This window comes from Dama dama, chromosome 11 (assembly GCF_033118175.1).
Source record: "Dama dama isolate Ldn47 chromosome 11, ASM3311817v1, whole genome shotgun sequence".
Lineage (NCBI taxonomy): Eukaryota > Metazoa > Chordata > Mammalia > Artiodactyla > Cervidae > Dama > Dama dama.
The window spans coordinates 6,115,508-6,133,856 of NC_083691.1; the positions used below are offsets into that span (position 1 = coordinate 6,115,508).

At 56.5% G+C, this 18,349-nt stretch overlaps 1 protein-coding gene across 1 annotated transcript in view; it reads right to left on the reverse strand.

Annotated features, from left to right (window-relative positions):
• ASS1 (argininosuccinate synthase 1) overlaps positions 1–18,349 on the reverse strand; it is a 51,859-nt gene that overhangs the window by 26,278 nt on the left and 7,232 nt on the right. The window contains exons 2-8 of the mRNA XM_061154401.1: positions 17,636–17,745; positions 15,388–15,456; positions 13,907–14,095; positions 7,512–7,568; positions 5,431–5,505; positions 2,177–2,247; positions 2,007–2,037 (exon numbers count right to left, since the gene is read on the reverse strand). Coding sequence (XP_061010384.1) covers positions 2,007–2,037; positions 2,177–2,247; positions 5,431–5,505; positions 7,512–7,568; positions 13,907–14,095; positions 15,388–15,456; positions 17,636–17,740 — 597 coding nt within the window. The 5' untranslated portion in view covers positions 17,741–17,745. The remainder of the gene's footprint in view (positions 1–2,006; positions 2,038–2,176; positions 2,248–5,430; positions 5,506–7,511; positions 7,569–13,906; positions 14,096–15,387; positions 15,457–17,635; positions 17,746–18,349) is intronic.

Below are 18,349 nucleotides of genomic sequence, written 5' to 3' on the forward strand. Positions count from 1 at the left end.
TCAGGCTTTTTTTGGAGCGGGGGTTGGGGAGGGAGGGGGGCAGCGGTTCCCTGAGCTGGGTCTCCCCAGCTCCTCCAGAGGGGGCCAGGGCTGTCCAGGGTGCAGAGTTCCTCCACTGTGGGGAGCAGCACCCACCTGGGCCCCTGGGACCTACTGGTGGCACGGGGCTGCGCTGGCCCCCACCTGTAGCAGGGTGGCCTGGGAAAGCGGAGACGGAGTGGCCAGCCCCTGGGTCCCTCGGCCTGGCCCCGCACGTCTCAGCGGGAGTGTGGTCTCCCCCCTCCCCCTGGGGAGGGCAGAGCAGAGCATCCACTCCTGAGAGAACCTCATCTCCTTCCTTCCCCCCCAAAAATCTTAGCTGGCCAGAGGAGGGAAAGTGGGACCCCTGGTCCCACGGCTGAGGCTGTGGGCCCTGTGCCAGGACAGGCCAAGGGCTTTCACACCCCAGGAGGCAGGTGTTGCGATGTCCAGCTGTTTGCATGAGAAGCCAGAGGCTCAGAGAGGTTGGGTAGCTTGCCCAAGGTTGCACGGCACAGAAGCAAAGCCAGGACTCAGACCCAGGTCTCTGGGAACCACGCACTCACCTTCCCACTTGACTAGGGGGTAGAATCCTGAAAAATACACTGGCTAGCACCTCCTTGTCCATGCATTGCCCTCACTAGGAAGGAGGGCTGAGAGGGGGGGGACCTGCACCCCGGCAGCTAGGTGAGAGCGTCATCACAGGCTGCTAGAGGAGCCGCTGGGCTCCGCTCAGCCTCCCCAGCCCCCTGGGCGCTGACTGACTGGCTAATTAGGGCTGGCTGGCCTGAGCGTCGTGGGGTCAGCCAAGCATGAACTGGAAAAGCCCGTGACCAGCAGGCAGCGGCCCCGTGGGGCCATCAGCCCCCAGGGGACGAGGGTGTGGGCTCTGCTGAGTGACACCGCCGGGCTGAGGGCCGAGCGGGTGGGGAGGGGAGGTGTGTGGGCCATCGGGGAACCAGAGGTTGCCGGGAGGGGGGGGGTTCATTCTTCTGGGCCTCAGTTTCCTCCCCCAGGACACGAGGAGGCTCAGAGCCGAGAACGCGGACCCCAGGCTTGGCTCCAGAAACAGCCCCTGGTATAGGTTAGATTATTGCCAACACCGACCCAGAGGGCCCAGTCCCCGTGGGGAGCTCTCCCCAGGACCAGGCTCACTCCACCCTTGCCCAAACCATCCTTTCCAGCTGGCCTTCCTAGATCCTGTGCCCCCCAGACCCCCCCGCCCTGGCCCAGCTGCACAAGGGCCCCTGCCCGCCCTCCCAGCACACTTTCCCCCTAACATCAGACAAGCAGCCCACCCCACCCCCAAATCAGCCAGGGAATGGAGACAGTCCCTGGGGGGACAAAGAGAATTTTTTTTCTTTCTTCTTAGGATAGATTTCATCCTGCCTCCCCCATCTCCCACGGTGGGCAGGGGGAGACACAAAGGAACCCCTCCTCCCCCCAAAAAAGAGAGAAAAACCTAAACTTCAAACACGGCCCCGAGATCCAGCGTGAGCCAGCCGGGGAGGCTGGGGACCTGGGACCAAGGCGGGCGGGCTGGCGGGTGCAGAGCCCAGGCCCAGACAAATGGGTCCTGAGGCTGCGATCTGTGCCACCTCCCCCTGTGGCAGCAGCCGAGGCGGCCCGAGAGCTGGTGGGCACAGACTGGGCCCTCCCACAAGTGTCTCATCTGCCTAATTGCTTCTTTATTGTCTCACAATCGCCCTCTCCTTTCCCTGAAATATTTCCTTCCCCTATTCATCGCGGCAGCAATTAAGAAAAAAAAGAGCGCCGGGGAGGGGGGAGGATCTGAAAAACGCAGTGTGGAGTGGGCAGGCGACAGGGGGCCTGGTGGGGAGGGTCGGGGAACACAGGCAGGGCTCAGCCCCAGCCCCATGCCCGGCCCCCCGTGAAATTTCAAATTAGGCTACAAACACGCCAGACCGCGTCGGCAACGGAGCAGCCACCACCTAAAGACAGCCGGCTCGGGGGGGACGGGGGATTACCTTGGGGTTCTCCAGGATTCCAGCCTCGTAGCTGCAGGGGAGAAGGAAGACAGAGGGGGGGGAGTCAGTGTGGGAGGAGCAGAGGGACATACCAACAAGAGGTGGTCTGCCCTCCCTGAGGCCGCCGGGCTCTGTCGGTGCTCACCGAGGCCAGGCAGGTGACGTCTTACCTAATGTGCATCAGGTTCTCGTCCATGCTCCACGGGTTCTTGGGGGTGACTGGGACAGGGATTCCGTGTTGCTGCAGGTAAGAGGTTCAGACAGCACAGGTAAGACAGTGTTGGCACGAGGCAGCTTGAAAGCCACGAGCATCAGGCCTGCTTGCCTCAAAGTCAAAGACTCCCCAAACTCTGGCTCCCAGGCCAACAAGACCCTGGACCCGCTCCCCCCCCACCCCAGTCTCCTTCTCCCCACCCCAGGGTGGCCTGGGGAGTAATGGCCCCATTTCTGAACACACCCAGCAGAGACTCTAAGACCCAGCGTCTGAAATGCTGTGGAGTGGATGCTAACCTTGGAGGTTTCTTCCAGAAGATTGAGTCCACACTTCAGGTGCTGAGGGTCTCCCAGCACCATCTGTGGACCCCCATCCTACGAGCTGGGAGATGGAATGGACCCACCTTTCATTGTGGATCTCAACCAAGGCATGTGCACCCTCGGGGGTGCTTAACGCTCACCCAAGGAAGCAAGAGGCGCCCACGAGAGCCTCTGGTTCAGGTCACTTGTTCCCAGGTTGTGGCCGGCACTTTCTGGGCCCACGTCTCCCCTGCTGCCTATGGTCATCACATACATCACCCTGCAGCCCTGAAGAGGAGTAATCCCCCATCTGATTACTCTTTGCTTCCCAAATGATCCAATTCTTTGTTTAGGGGGAGACTCCACGGAAACCCTGGGCCTGAAAGGCTGTGGGTGACATGTTGAAGGTCTTTTGTATGAGGACATATTTGCTCCCTGAGCTGTCCCTTGCCACCCAGGCTGACACCTGGTTGGATCTAGCACAGTATACCATCCTGCTCGCTTCTCCCGGGTTTATTGGATACAGAAGACAGCTAAGCAGCCTGGCCCAGCCCCTATAAATCAGCAAGACTTCCGCTCTGCCTCCCAGGCCCCCCTTTTCAGCACTTCGCCCAGGTGGGTCCCACCAGTCTCCACCAGTAGCACCACATCTTTCCGGACAGCTCTCTGCCTTGGCTCAGCTCATACCCACAACTAAGATTCTAGAGGCTTCCTCCAGGGAGCTTCTGTTTCCTTCATCACCGCCTTAAAATTTCAAAATAAAGCAGGTCTTTTTTTCCCAGCTTTACCTACACACTCCGTTTTTAAAGCAACAGCCTACATCCACTCTAAAATCTGCATCCTCTTCAGTGGAGACCACATGGGCAAACGGAACACTTCACTTCAAGGCTGATCAATGTCAGGGGGGCTCCTTGCCCCCCACAGAGGTGCCCAGAGTCAAATCCATGTGCTAGCCCTGTTCTGTCTCCAGGCAGGGAAGGCCAGGTGTGGGGACCAGGACCCTGCTTGTGCCAACTGGGCTGCATTCCCCACTGAGGACACTCCCCTGGGCTGGGGGCCGAGAAAGCCAGTGGGCAGGTTCCTTGGAGCCTTTCTTTTGGGGGGTGGTTTGGAAACACTCTTGCCTTTTCTCTCTCCCACTGGGGCTCCGCCGGAGCAAGGAGGGAAGAACAGGACAGGAGGCCCTTCCTCAGCAGGGAGATATGCACGAATGCCAAACACAGGCCTTCATCCAAAGAGGATTGTTTCCCCTCCCTTCTCTGCCCCGAGCTCCCCGCCAACACACACAGCCACACTCCAGAAACTCTGGATGCAACTGACAACAGAAAACAAAACCGTCTTCCGCATGCACAGAAGACTGCCCTGCTTTCCGGACCCCGACCTTGCACGTTGGCTTTAAAAGCATTATGGTGACAGTGATAAGGATGGGGTGATTCTGAGTGGTTTTCCCCTAGGATGATGGATTTGGGGGGGGGGGGGTGGAAACTGATACAGATGCATGTTTGTCACGAGTCTCCCTACAGCACCTTGTGGCCTGGGCGACTTAACGGGTCGCTTAAGGGACTTAAGCGGGGGTTTTTCAAAGCCCCATTGATTTCTGTCTCGGCTGAAGCAGCTGCGTGGCTCTGAGTTTTGGACAGAGTCTGGCTGCTGCTCAGTTATTGCAGTCACTCCCGGGTGCAGAGACATTGCCATCATTCTAGAACGTGGTCAGATTTTTCAGAGCTCGATTCTGATACCAGCCTCTGAGGGAGGCTCAGTGGTGGCAACCCAGACTCTCTCACTGGGGCAAATTTTCCTGTTTAAAAGGTTATTTGAGACAGAAGCTGAGCCTTGGGACAAACAATGACTCCAGAAATTCTGGCAAAACCCAGGAGCCGCTTCTGCTCGGGAGCTTCACAGAAATGAAGGACAGCATTATGGGTCAGCCCTTTCTCCAACCACGACTGCCGGCGTGAGAACGGGGATGGGCCGGGACTCTGGATTCATTATTCTTCAAGATAAAACGTGCTTCAGATTCTGTATCCTCAAGGAGACCAAGGAGGGGAAGAAAGCCTCTAACCCCGTTCCCTTAATAGCTCTGCTATTTGAAAATTTGTTTGGCAACATATGGGCTTGCTCTTGTAAACTCCCCTTTTAATAATAAAACAACAGATGGTCGAGGAGATCTTTCCTCCGAGCTCTCCAGGTCTTAATGGGATGCTGGCGGTAGGGGCAGGGCCGGGTCCCCGCCGCGTCTCCCGCCACGCGGCACCTTGGCTGCGGCGAGAGCTCACAGCCAGCCCCGGCGACTGCTATTTAAAAACCCGAGCAATTTTCTGGTGCGTGCACCAGGTTGCCTTCCCCTGTCTGATTGATTGAGGCTGTTTGTCAAGCGCTGCCATCAAGTCGCTAAAAAGAAAGGTACCCTGGGGAGTGGCTAAGGATCTTGATGCAAAACTTCTAATCTGTTTTATTGCAACTTGTACTTCAAAAAGGGCTGGTGCCGCAGAAGTCTTTGTCTGCCTCTGGCCCTCGGAGCACCTACCTGTTCCTGCGAAAGCGCCGGGGACAATTAGTCAGGTAATTAGGGGCAGAGAACAGCCTCGCTCACAGCCCCCGTCTGTCCCCTGAGTGACACACACCACAGAGGTGGCAATCTGAATGGGAAACGAGGGGGCCGGTCGTCCTCCCACTGGGTGGACTGCGGTGGGGGGTGGGGGGGTGCGGGGTGACCTAAGAGATGCTCAGTCCTGGTGGGGACCACAGTTAGTTCTGTGGGGCCGGCCCAGGAAACAGGTGCTGGGGGAAGGCACCAGGGCTGACGTTCAGTCCCCAGGCGCGGATACCAGCCCCGGCTTCGAGCCTCTGCAGGGATGTGCCTGGCGGGGGCAGTGGACGAGGGCCGGGTGATGGCGGAGTCCGGCCTTACCTTCGCGTACTCCATCAGATCGTTGCGGCCTTGGAAGCGGTTATAGAACTCGGGCATCCTCCAGGGAGCGATGACCTGGACACGAGACAAGGAGTCAGGGCCGCCGGTTCCTCCAGGCCCTGAAACTGCAGAGCCGGCCTCTCTGATAAGGGGCCTGAGGGTCCACCGGTGGCCTGGGTGGGGGGTCTGTGTAGCCCACGGGGAGGGCGGTGGGCAGGGGAAGGACACAGCCTGCCACCCCAGAGGGTGGTTTTGGAGAAATCTTGAGTTCCATGGCAGAGTGGCCGCATGCCCCCTGGCGGGTTCCCTGCCCTTCTGGAGCTAAGTCTCCCCAACTGAGACGTGAGGGTTTGAACCAGACAGGCCTCAAGTTTCTCGATGGCACCCCTGTCCAGAGGTCCAGGGCCCCCCACCCCTGGTGACTAAAGCCACCCAGCCTGGCCCTGCGGGGACTCAAGCATACCCCCCAACCCATCCCTCCTGCCACCCTCCTATCCCCCCGCCCCTAGGGCTGCTCTGGGTGGGGGAAAGGAGGGGAATTGGGGCCTGACTGAAGGCACAGAACTCATCCGACCAGCCTGGGGGCGGGGGTTCAGGGACAGGTCCCCCAAGAAGAACCCCCGCTCAGTCTTGGAGCCAGCCAGGCGTCTGCCCAACTGGGGGTGGGGAGTTATCATCTAGATGGAGAAGCTGGTTTGATTTCTAGGCTGGGGGTGCTGGTGGGACTGGGGCGGCTGCACCACCCCCCTGCCCCAGTCCTGAAATGAGCAGAATCTGGGTGGAGCACCCTCTGGCCTCATCCTGGTTCCCAGAGACCAGCTTGGGGCCCCATCCTACCCCTGGGCTTGGCTCCTGCAGACAAAGACCCAGAAACCAGACACGCTGGCCCCCCAAGTTGCTGTGGGAACAGAGAGTCGGGGGTCAGGCCAGGGCCCAGGCCCACACGCCTGCAGCATCAACAGGCAGCTACTGTGTGGGGGGGCTTCTCTGCCTCCTGGTGTTTGGGGTCAGAGCAGATCACTAGAGCTTATTACTGCTCACCTCCAGGCCGCTCTCACCCCCTAAGCAGCTGCTTGCTGGTTGGTTAAAGGGACAGAGAAAGAGGTTCCACTTAAAAGAAAAAAAAAATGAAAGCCCTTAGGGCCCCATGCAGACTTGGGAAGGGCACATCTTTTGTAGATTTTGCCCGAAGTGGCCGCAAAGAAGCTCGGGGCCACGCCCACCCACATTGTCCAAAATGGCAGCCAGGGGCCACACGTGGCCACGGGGGCCCGAACTGTGACTGGTCCCTGTTGTAAGTGGGAAGCACACAGCGGGTCTTAAAGACTTCATACTGAAAGAATGTAAAATATTTCAACATCGATAACATATTGAATGATACCATTTTGGATATATAGGGTTCTATCATTAAAATGACGTCACCTGTTGTTTTTTATCTTGGTTTTTTGATGGGGCCACTAGAAAAATCGAAATAATCACCCCGCCTCCAACTAATAAAAAATAAATAAATAAAAAACAACAAAAAAATAAATAAATAAAATGGAGATAAAATAATATACCAAAAAAAAAAGAAATAATCACCCCGGGGCTTGCGTTTGCAGTGCTCAGTGTAGTTCTGTTGTGGGCTTTGTTCACTAGATGCCCGGAGCCCTCCCCATCCCATGAAGGAATCCAAGAACCCGGAGTCAGTGTTCAGGCAGCCGGGGAGGCGGGGGCCTGAGCTGGGAGGCCCCCACCGGGAGCGGAGGGCTGTGAGCAGCCCTGAAATCAGCCCAGAACGGTCCTAGTCCGCTCATGGGAAGGCAGACCTGGACCCGTAAGGATGCTGCTGGAAGGGCAGCCTCGTCTTTCCGTCCAGTGCCTGAACCACCTAGGCGCCTGGGCAGCCTCTCCAAGAAGGACAAATGGTCAGGGACAGAATGCTGTCCCTTGCGGCTGCGGTAAGTGAAGGGAGCTCTCCATGGGAAGAAGGGCTCTACCCACCAGGAGGCCCCTGTCTGGGGAACCTCCCAGGGAGCCCCATGCCCTTGGGGGCCTCAGCCCTCAGTACCCACCCTTTCAGGGGAGGAGCAACATCCTACCTTGATCTGGGGGGCCAGCGAGTAGCAGGTGAGCTCAAACCGGATCTGGTCATTCCCCTGAAACATACAATGGGGGATTTCAGGAGCCACAGAATAAGGACCGGTTGAGGGGGTTCGGGGGAGAAGCAGTACTGGGCGACCTTCGATGGCACCCCCTGGGTGCTTCCCACGGAGCACTGTGGGGTGTCTCCCCACGGGCTCTCTCCTCCTGAACTGGGTGCTACAAACCCGTCTGAAAGATGAGCACTGGGCTTTCTTGGAGCAGGCTTTCTGCCCTGGACTTGAACCCGGGTCTCCCTGAGTGCAGAGCCGAGCTGTGCAGACACATGAGTGTGCAGGATGTGTGTGCACAAGATGCCCACGTGACGGTGCGTGCGGAGTTGCGATGATCAGGACCTCTGCGTGCACTGGTGTGAGGGTGCATCCGTGGCAGGTGGGGGCTGTAGGCCACGGCGTGCACAGGCATGGGTGGGTGTGTGTCTGGGAATGTGACAGGGCATGCACACAGGTCATCATGTATGTCCACTCTTCGGGGCGGACGCATACACCTGCAGGGCTGGAGGCCTGGCTCCGTTGAGATCTCAGGCAGCATCCCCAGGGTTGCCCACATCCCAGCCACTTCCTGCCTGGCCTCGCCAGCCCCGAGATCGAGCTCACTTCCAGGGGTTTCAGAGCATTGTCTCCACTGAACTGGGAGCCCCGTCTCCTCTGGGAGCCTTGGGTCTACGCAGTGGCTGGTTGGGGGACGGGTGGATGCAGATGACCACCAAGGCCCTTTGCTTCTCTGCACAAACCGGTCCAGAGGTAGGAGGGGCTCGTCCGAGGGCACAGAGCCCAGCCCAAACCGGGGCATGGGGGCCCCACCGCCCCCATCCCCCTTGGGCGGGTGGTCTACATCCTCATGGGGAGGAGGAGAGGGCCCAGCCCGCCAGCCCCGCAGACAATGGCTTCCAGCCACCCGCCTGCCCCCCATCAACTTGGCGGCCTGGAGGGAGGCTTAAGCGCTGTGGAAATAACAGAGGGACCTCTCGCCTACTGTGAAAACTGCACGGGCGCAGCCAGGCAGCGGCGGGAATAACATGTTATTTTCCAGAGTCTTGTCAGGCGACGCGGAAATACTGGTTTCAGCCCCTCTCCTCCGAGCCAGGAGCTGAGGCTGCTCCTCTCTGATCGCTGCCTGGGGCCCACGGGCTGGGCCAGGCCCGCCGCCCCCATCAGCCTCCATCCAGTCCCTCCGGTGAGGGCCTACTGTGTGTTGGCTTGCCCACAGGAGAGCCAGCTGGGAGCAGCGGCGGGTTTCTAACCCCGTTTTACAGATGAGGCGATTTAGGCTCAGAGAGGTGGAGCCACTTGTCCAGGGACACACAGCCAGAAGGCACCAATCCCACCCTGACAGCTCACAGTCAGGTTGCGGGGCTGAGCTCCATACCCAACTGCACGAATCCTTACACGGCAACGCCCCATTATTATCCCCGTCTCAGAGGATGAGATGGTTGGATGGCATCACCAACTCAGTGGACGTGAGTTTGAGCAAACTCGGGGAGAGAGGGAAGGACAGGGAAGCCTGGCGTGCTGCAGTCCATGGGGTCGCAAAGAGTCGGACACGACTGAGCAACTGAACTGAACACCATCTTGCCCCCATCTGCCCCCGTCAATCTTTCCCTGACTGAGCATCGAATAACAACATGGATGGGGAAACTGAGGCACAGGTGGTAACGGCCACCCAAGGGCCAGTGGGCTGCACAGTTCCCGGAGCAGCGGCGGTGGTGCTTGATTAGAGGCAGGCTTACTTTAGACTCATAAAGCATATGGTCTAGTGTTGCATGTCCTGGCGATTATTCCGCCAGGGCTTCAGGTTTCCCCAGCACAATGGCGGCTTGTGCTTGCCTGGACCGGCATGTCGGGCTGGGGTCTGCCCAACAGGATCGCCGTGGGGACACCCATCTGTTCCCGAGCCAGACGCCCTCGCAGGAGCCAGAGTTGAAACTCTGTCCCAGACAGGCTCTGAAACCTGCCCGCTCCTTCCCCTCCCTGACTCCAGGACGCCCAGCCCCAGGGAGCCGAGGGGGGAGGTGTATCACATCCTGCACACCCACCATGTGTCCACGTGCAGACACACGTGTGCAAGGCAGGTGCCGCGCCCTCGGGGACTGCACGGGGCCCTCCCATCTGCTCCTGGACGAGCCACACAGATGGCGCCGTCTACAAGACTGCTGCCCGCGGCCCTCCGGCTCCTATTCCCAGGCCCCTCTTCCAAAACCAGGGGAGGGAGGGAGGAGGCCTGGGAAGGGCCACCCCAGCTCCTGCGCAGCCCTCTGACGGGGAGGGATCATTGCTCACTCTGGACGCTCATCTCACGTGTTCAAGTCACTGATGCCCCCATTTCCGGGGGTGGGGGGCAAACAGACCACCAGCCCCTGCAGGCAGGTGGCCCCTCTCTCCCTAGCAACCCCCTGTCTCACGCCTGGCGTCCTCTGGAACCCTCCAGGCCTCCTTGCTCCTCCCCATTCTCCCCGCTCTTATAGTCATCTGTCTTCAGAGGCTGCTGGGGGCTTCCCCAGGTCATGTAAATGAGGGGAAACCGAGGCACAGGAGTAAGTCATGCCCATCAACCCCCAGAAAAGATGGGAGATGTCGGGGTTGAGGGCAGACCGGGACCCCTCGTCCCCTGTGGCCTTCCTGCTGCTGGTCTTGGAGCCCCCCCAGTAATATTTCAAATCTGTCTCTCTAATGGACACCGAACTGTAGGACTGTCCCCAGATCTCCAGAGGCCACAAAACTACTGCAGCCAGTGTTCTCAGAACCCAAGCGCTGCAGGACCAGAGAGGGAAACAGATTCCCTGCAGGGTCAGCCCAGGAAGGCCTCAAACCTGAGCCTCTGGTGCCCTCTCGTGTCCAAATGGAGTGACGCTGTTTCCACCAGCGGGCTTACGGGCTCAGTTATGTCTGGCTCTTTGCAACCCCAAGGCCTGCAGCCCACCAAGCTCCTCTGTCCATGCGTCTTCCCAGGCAATACTGGAGTGAGTTGCCATGTCCCCCTTCAGTAGTGTCTGACTCTTTGTGACCCTATCGACTGTAGCCCGCCAGGCTCCTCTGTCCATGGGGATTCTCCAGGCAAGAATACTGGAGTGAGTTGCTATTTCTTCCTCCAGGGGATCGTCCCCACTCAGGGATCAAACCCAGGTCTCCTGCATTGCAGGTGGATTCTTTACCACTGAGCCACCAGGAAAGCCCATCAAAGCAGCTTAGGTGCATTATTTTAAAAGTAAAGACAATTCAATTTTAAGAGGGTCTGTGGCATTTCCAACCTTCCTAAGTTCAATAGAGCCATGGTGGCGGGGCCTGGAAGCGTTAAGTGTTGGGGACGAGGTTGGTAGATGAACTTTTTACCACTGTGCAACTTGGGAGGCCATTCCCAGCTACCTGTGAGCTAGTCTGGCAGGGGTCTCTCCCTGGATCCACAGAGCCTCCCCAGCCGGGGGCAGACCCACCATACATGCATTCACTCCACTGAAAGCCACCCACCCTTGGTCCTGATGGTACTGTTGGAGGGATCTACTTCAGCAGGAGCCCTTCCATAATCCTCATTTCCTGGCCTGAGCTTGAATACCTCCTGGAACAGGGGGCTCACTATCCAGCTTGTTTCGTCATGAACAGGTGAGAAGCTGAGAGGTTCATTCTGTGATTGAGTGGGGCACTTCCCTCTCCCTGAGAGTTGATGATGTGCCCCTGTGCTGAGCCCTTCACTGAAATTCTCCGGGTCACTGCTCCCAGCTACCCCATGAGCCAGTTCTATTTTATTCCCATTGCACAGATGAGGAAACAGAGACTCATGGGATGAAGTCACACAGTGTATGTAGGGAAGCCGGAACCTGGACCCAGCTGTATATCTGGGAGTCTGGAACCTCTGAGTTCTCCTGTACCCTCTCCCACCATCCAAGTGGAAGGCGGAACACAATCTGGAATCTCTGAAGGTGGAAGGCAGAACTCAGGTCCCTGTCCAAACAGCCAGATCCACGCTCTGGATTTTCAAAGTCTGCTCCCAACTAGGGTGTTAGTGAAAAGTAGGGCCACACCCACCAGCCCGCTTCTTCTACAGGAGCCACCGTTTTGGTCCAGAACAAGCCCCTACATGGGGTGGGCAGGGGCGGGGGGTCACTGGCCACCTCTGTCCAGCCAGGGGTCTTCCAGATGAAGCCAAAGGCCTCAGCGTGGCCCCGGCCCAGCCCTGCCCTGCTGCTTCTCTCAGGCTGCAGCTCCCACTCCGTTCAGGAGTCTCCCCTTGCCTCCGGGCGTTTGCCCACCACCTGGCACACGTCCCAGGACTCTGTGCCCAGGACCGAGCTCTGCCGGTCAGACTTCCCTCGGCCTCCGCCTGCTGTCCCCATGGCTCCCCCGGCACAGACGCTAAGCCACCCGTTCCCGCGTCCATTCTCTCCCTCGCTGGGACACAGGCCCCCTGAGGGCGGGACAAGGGGCCCAAGGAGTTCAAGACCGTTGCTGTGCCCAGCGCCCAAACAGCGTCTCGTCCATCATAGTCTGAGTGTGACGCACTGTCACACTGAGCCAGGGCCTGCCCCCTCCGCCCCGCGCTGCCTGGGGTGGGGGGCTGTGTCCAGTCAGGACGTGGGTGCTGGAGCTCCCCATCCCTGTTGGCGGGGTGTCCACTGAGTGCACAAGAGTCTCCAGTAACACCGCCCAACAGCCAACAGCATCGCTAGGGATCTTGTCCTAGCAAGATTGCTGGGGGCTTTCCTGTTTTCTACCCCCAGGATTGTCCTTCCATCTGCCCTCCTGCGCACAAGGGCCGGAAGTAGAAAGTGTGACCCAGATTGAACTGGGTCCCCCGCAAAAGGTATGGTGATGCCCTAACCACCCCCAGCCCTTCAAAATGGGACCTTATTTGGAAATAGAGTCTTACAGACATCATCTAGTTAAGATGAGGTCATTAGAGTGGGTATGACTGGTGTCCTGGGATAAAGGAGAAATTTGGACACAGAACCAGACATGCATGGGGAAGACAAATGTGAAGATGCCCAAGGAGATGGCACATGGAGATGGAGGCCTGGGGTGATGCACCCATGAGCCAAGGACACCAGGGGAGAGCCTGGAGCCCTTCCCTAGCACTTTTGGGCCGCCAACACCTTGATTTTGGACTTCTGGCCTCCAGAGATGTGAGAGGCTCTGTTCCTGGTGTTTACACCGACCAGTCTGTGATGCTGTTGCCCTGGAAACGAAGACAGGGCCTGCTCTCCACTTTGCAAGTGAAGAAACTGAGGCTCAGGAAAGGCAAGGCCTTACTCAAGGTCATGCAGCTGGGACTCAAGCCCTCTGGGAACGGGCGGTCTCCTGTCCACTGCATTGCACAACAACTTGCGCTGTGACCTTGGCCAGATGTCCACCTCAGAACATATCCTACTGTTCAGTGGAATGTTGTGTGCTAAGCTCACACTGGAATACTTCTTTCTTCTGTGTGATTGCGTCACAGACCGGACATACAGTAGGTTCATTTCTTTCCATCTGCTTTCAGTTTCTCGAGATAGATGGCTTAGTGAATTTTATCTTTTAAATTCAACCTTGACGTTTTCAAAATCAAATCTATGCAATATGTTATTGAGAGGGATTTCCCTGGTGGTCCGGAGGTTAAGAGTCTGCCTGGCAATGCAGGGGACTCGGGTTCCATCCCTGGTTGGGGAACTAAGATCCCACATGCCGCAGCCAACAAAGCTCTCGCCCTGCAATGAAGACCCAGCGCAGCCAAAAAAAACAAACACAATAAGAGACATCTATTCCATTCCTGCCCCTTCCACTCACTGTGGAGAGTTTTCATTTAACTTCTCAGTATTTCTTTCTTATGCAAAATGTAGTACATGACATCATACAATTGTGCACCTCGCCTGTTTTCACTTACTATATGCATTCTGGGTGATCACTCTCATTCCTTTTCATGACTGCATTGCATACCATTGTGTTATTTATGCAGCCAATCCCCTATTTATGGATATTTGGTGGTTTTTCATCTTTTATAATAGTTTTGAAATAAATAATACTAGGCATGAAAAAAGAAAAAGATGAGCCTGAGCCTCAGAGGCAGATTTGAAAAAACGGGGTGACATGGCTTCCACCACACCAGGAACATGGGACTCTCACACTTGGGGCACAGAGTGGAGCTGTCCCTAACTCGCTATTAGAAATATTCCCCTTAGAGTGGACGGGCCAGTCTGTCCACATATTCCTCTTAGTCATGCTGGGTGGGCCAGTCTGTCCACGGCATGGCAGACTGTTCTGGGGAGGACCAACAAGTGCTCGAGGACCGTCCATCAGGACAGGCTGCCCACGTCCCCCTGGCAGGCCCCTGCGTCCTCACCCTCCCCAGCCACACAGCCTGGTCTCACCTTTCCTGTGGCACCGTGAGACACATACTTGGCTCCTTCTCGCTGGGCGATCTCCACCTGCTTGCGGGCAATGCAGGGCCTGGCGAGAGAGGTGCCCAAGAGGTAACGGTCCTCATACAGTGCGCTGGACTGGATGGCCGGCCAGATGAACTCCTCCACAAACTCCTTGCTGATGTCCTCGATGAACACCTACAGAAGAACAGCCCATGGGAGGGAGCCTTGGCAAGGACAGGGCACCGTCAGAATACAGAGTCTCCAATGGCCTGCGTCTAAGGCAGACGTGGCTAACAGATGCTTAATGGTGGTCTTGAAACTGCAGTAGAAAATGATTCACTTTTGCTAAGTCTCGACTCTCGAGTGCATGAGTGTGTGCATGCTAAGTCACTTCAGCTGTGTCCGACTCTCTGTGACCCTATAGACTATAGCCCACCAGGCTCCTCTGTCCATGGGATTTTCCAGGCAAGAATACTGAAGTGGGTTGCCACTTTCCTCCAGAAAGTCTTCCTGACCCAGGGATCGAACATATATCTCCGGTGTCTCCTGCATTTTTGGTGGATCCTTTACCACTCAGCCACTGATGAAGCCCCAACTCTTAAACACAAAATGTGATAAACACACGAAGCATTTCTACTGCATGCCCAAGTGAGTTACTAGCTAAATTAGCTACTCTTCTTCATCATTCATACTTGAATGAAGGACTGACAGACAAAACAAGGTCAATTAAGACTTGGGTTTTTGGCCATGTTTTGCATAAAAATATTTGTTGACTATTTGTTGCCAATGATAAAACTCAAACTTTCCAGTAAAGAAACTACAATTATGGAAAACTTGTATCTGATACTGTGAACTTGACAGCTTCCTAATACTTCTGATGTGAGTTTTATTGTGTTTTATTGCACTTCACAGATACTGTGTTCCTTTGTACTGCAGGGACCATGATGGCCATGTTCATCTTATGGCCTGCTCACTGATACTGTTGAGTGGATGGAAGGATGGGTGAATGGACAGGTAGATGGATGAAGGGTGGGCAGGTGAATGGATGGATGAGGAAGAGGTAGACAGATGGGGAGGTGATTGGGTGGAAGAGAGGCTAGGAGAAACCAGAAGATGGTACACACACCAAAGTGAAAGTGAAAGTCACTCAGTCGTGTCCAACTCTTTGCAACCCCAGGGACTATATGGTCCATGGAATTCTCCAGGCCAGAATACTGAAGTGGGTAGCCTTCCCCTTCTCCAGGGGATCTTTCCAACCCAGGAATTGAACCCAGGTCTCCTGCATTGCAGGCAGATTCTTTACCAGCTGAGCCACCAGGGAAGCCCTCACACCAAAAGCGGAAGGAACTGACCTCATACTCTTGGAAGCAAGAGGACCAACTGGAAGGGGCGTGGGGGGCAAGGAGCTCTGGGACCGGAGCCCCCACAGCTGCCTCAAACACGTCAGATCCCATTTCCAGCCCCAGACCCTGCCTCCCACTCGGTACCTTTTTGGCCCCGAGCTTCACCGCCTTCTTTCTGGCTTCTTCAAAATCTTCCTTCTGGCCGATGTTGGCCTGACAAGCAGAAGCAGAGAGAACCCATCAGCCCAGGGGCAGAAAGAAGAGCTGAGAAGAGTGTCACCACCAACCCCCCACCCACCCCACCACACTGTCTCCACCCGAGGGTGAGTCCTGGGCAGGTGTCTTTCACACACAACCATCTTCAGATGAAGGTGGTTTTCTTTGGATGGCTGAGGTCACAGTAGGAAGGAGAAAGGACAAGAACCAGGGTCTGGGGGTGTCGTACTCCTTGGAGCGCTCTGGAAAGCAGTTTCAAGGAGTCGGACAGGCTGAATCTGGCCCTTTGCACCTGGCCTGGGGGTTGCAACATTCGCTGCCGCTGCATTAAAGGTCTAAAGCTGCTTGTGAACCCATCAACCTCTTCCTGAAATTCCCCCAAAGCCAGTTCAAAGGTTGGCCTGTCAGCAGCTGCCTGATTCCCCGCTCACTGCCCCAGCCACGTGCAGCAACTTGACTGCCCCGGGCACCAGAGCCGGCAGGAAGCAGAGGCCCAGGCTAGGTGTGCCCCGCTGTCCCCCTGCTGGAGCCCGACCCCTGGTTCTGACAGCCCCGTCTAGACATAGGCGTGTTTTCTGCTGGCTACACTCTGGCCTCCTGCCCAGACTTGACCCTGGATTCTGCTCAGATTTCAGAATGTTCCCAGAGCCCAGCTGCAGGTGCTTTTTCCGAGGTCACTCAAGCTTTTAAATCTGCCTGGTGATAGTCTGGGATCTGGACAGCCCACTGCGCTGCCATGGCGGGATGCACACACTCCAGGCTCTTTGCATTTACTCAAAGTCACCGGTTGCTCTCAGCAGGGGGCTGTGGGCCAGGTACTTCCCCTCCCTGGGCCTCACCCTCGCCCCCCACTTGAGTGGCATGGGGTCAGCATCATTTCCAGTGGTGGACTGACTTTAACTGCAAACCATTCAAACAATAATGAACTTCTCTTGTCCAGTGCCCCCTCCTCACTTCCTCTGGGAGCAGAACCTTCTCTCCTGGGACCTCTTTCTACAGGGATGCATATGAGTGCTAAGACACTTCAGTGACCATATGGACTGTAGCCCGTCAGGCTCCTCTGTCCATGGAGTTCTCCAGGCAAGAACACTGGAGTGGGTTGCCATTTCCTTCTCCAGGGCATCTTCCTGACCCAGGGATCAAACCTGCATCTCTTACATCTCCTGCATAGACAGGCAAGTTCTTTACCACTAGTGCTACCTGGGAAGCCCTCACATAGGGATGGATGAGAGTAAATGTTTCCTGCTCACTATAGAGACAAGCCTCCAAGGGACAACCATACTGACAAATGAGTGGTGGGCAGACACTTGGGTCAGTGAATGAGTGTTCCCTTGGCCTTTCTATCAGAGCCTTTGGGGAAAGCTTTCCTTTCTCTGGCAAGACTAGGGGATGATGAGAGTCTTGCCTGCCCTGTGGAGAGGCCAAGAATGACACCAAACCAAGATGGAGGCAAATCCAGATAAGCGCCTGGATCCAGCCTTGCCTGAAGCCATCATACCCTGGCCTTCTCGGTTATATGAAAAACTGTATTGTGTTGGTTTTCTTTTTTTTTGTTTTGTTTATTTGTTTTTGGTTTTGTTTGGCTTAAGCTGGATTTCTAAAATTTGCCAGTCATATGGAGAAAGACTCAGAGGTTATGTCCAGGTTTATCAGAAGTGAAGCTGGTTTGATTGGGGATATCTGCTATGGACCCTGGATGGGGGAGTGGCATCTTAGTTAATCTATTACCTATGGCCTGTGGCCTATTTGCTGTTCCAGAATTAGGTGATCTCTAATCATCTAGCTTAGCCCATGTAGGAGCCTAGATCTTTGCTGAATTACTGAGGGCTGCAGGAAAGGGGAAGTTTATGTGACTTTCCATGGTCTTTAGCAGACCCAAGCCAAGCCCCTGGACCCTCTCTGGGCAGGCTGGCTTAGCAGCTCCACCACACTCACTCCTGATGCCCCCACCCCTGCTTCAGTGAGTACACGGACAGCCAGCTTCCTTTATGCTCCGGAGCACATCTCAGACCTGGGGGGCAGCAAAGGAGCTCACCAACAGAAAGAGACAGAAAACAAGAATTTCCCTACAGTTTAAGACAGGCTTGGGTGAGGGGGCAGGCTTGGATTAGTAACAGGGGGTAGGTAGGCAGCAGGGCCAACAGGTAGAAAGACAGACACGCCGGGTGCCCCTCACCAGGTAGGCAATGACGTCATAGCCTTGCTCCTTCAGCCACACGAGGATGCAGGAGGTGTCCAGGCCCCCACTGTAGGCCAGAACCACGGAGCCTTTGCCGGACATCGTGACTAGAGGGAGGCGAAAGGGAATGTGAGTGACCCAGAGCCAGCCCTCCACACCCCGCCTGCCAGCCCCTGCCAGCAGCTCCCTCCTGGCCTTGGGCAGCCTTCTCCCCCAGACAGGCCGCCATGGGGTTTGGAACAGGACGTTCAGCTGTCATCAAGAGCAGCTGAGGAGCTGACACTTCACGCAGCCACACCTCTTTCACCTTCCCATTCTCCCTGGGAGACCCTGACCCTGCACACCCCCACAGATCATGCTGGAGCCTGGCTGGGGGTGGGGGGCATGTAGCCAATCCCCCACCAGCTGGAGAAGAAAACAAAAGACTGAGCTGTTGGGACCAAGGTCAGGAGGCCAAGGTCACAGCATCAGGAGGTGGGAAGGGCCGTCTCCTGAGTCTCAGGCAGCCCACACAGCTCCTTTGCTAAGCTCCTTGCTAAGCTGGGCCAGGGCAAGGCATGGCCCTGGGAGCCGCATACAGATTACCCAGCACCCCCGCTCTGACCCCAGGAAGCGGGCGTCATGCCTGCCACTGGGGAGGCGGAGACTGAAGCTTGGAGAGGTCATGGCTAGCTCGAGGTTGCAGAGCACACGTCTGTCTGGCTCCAGAAC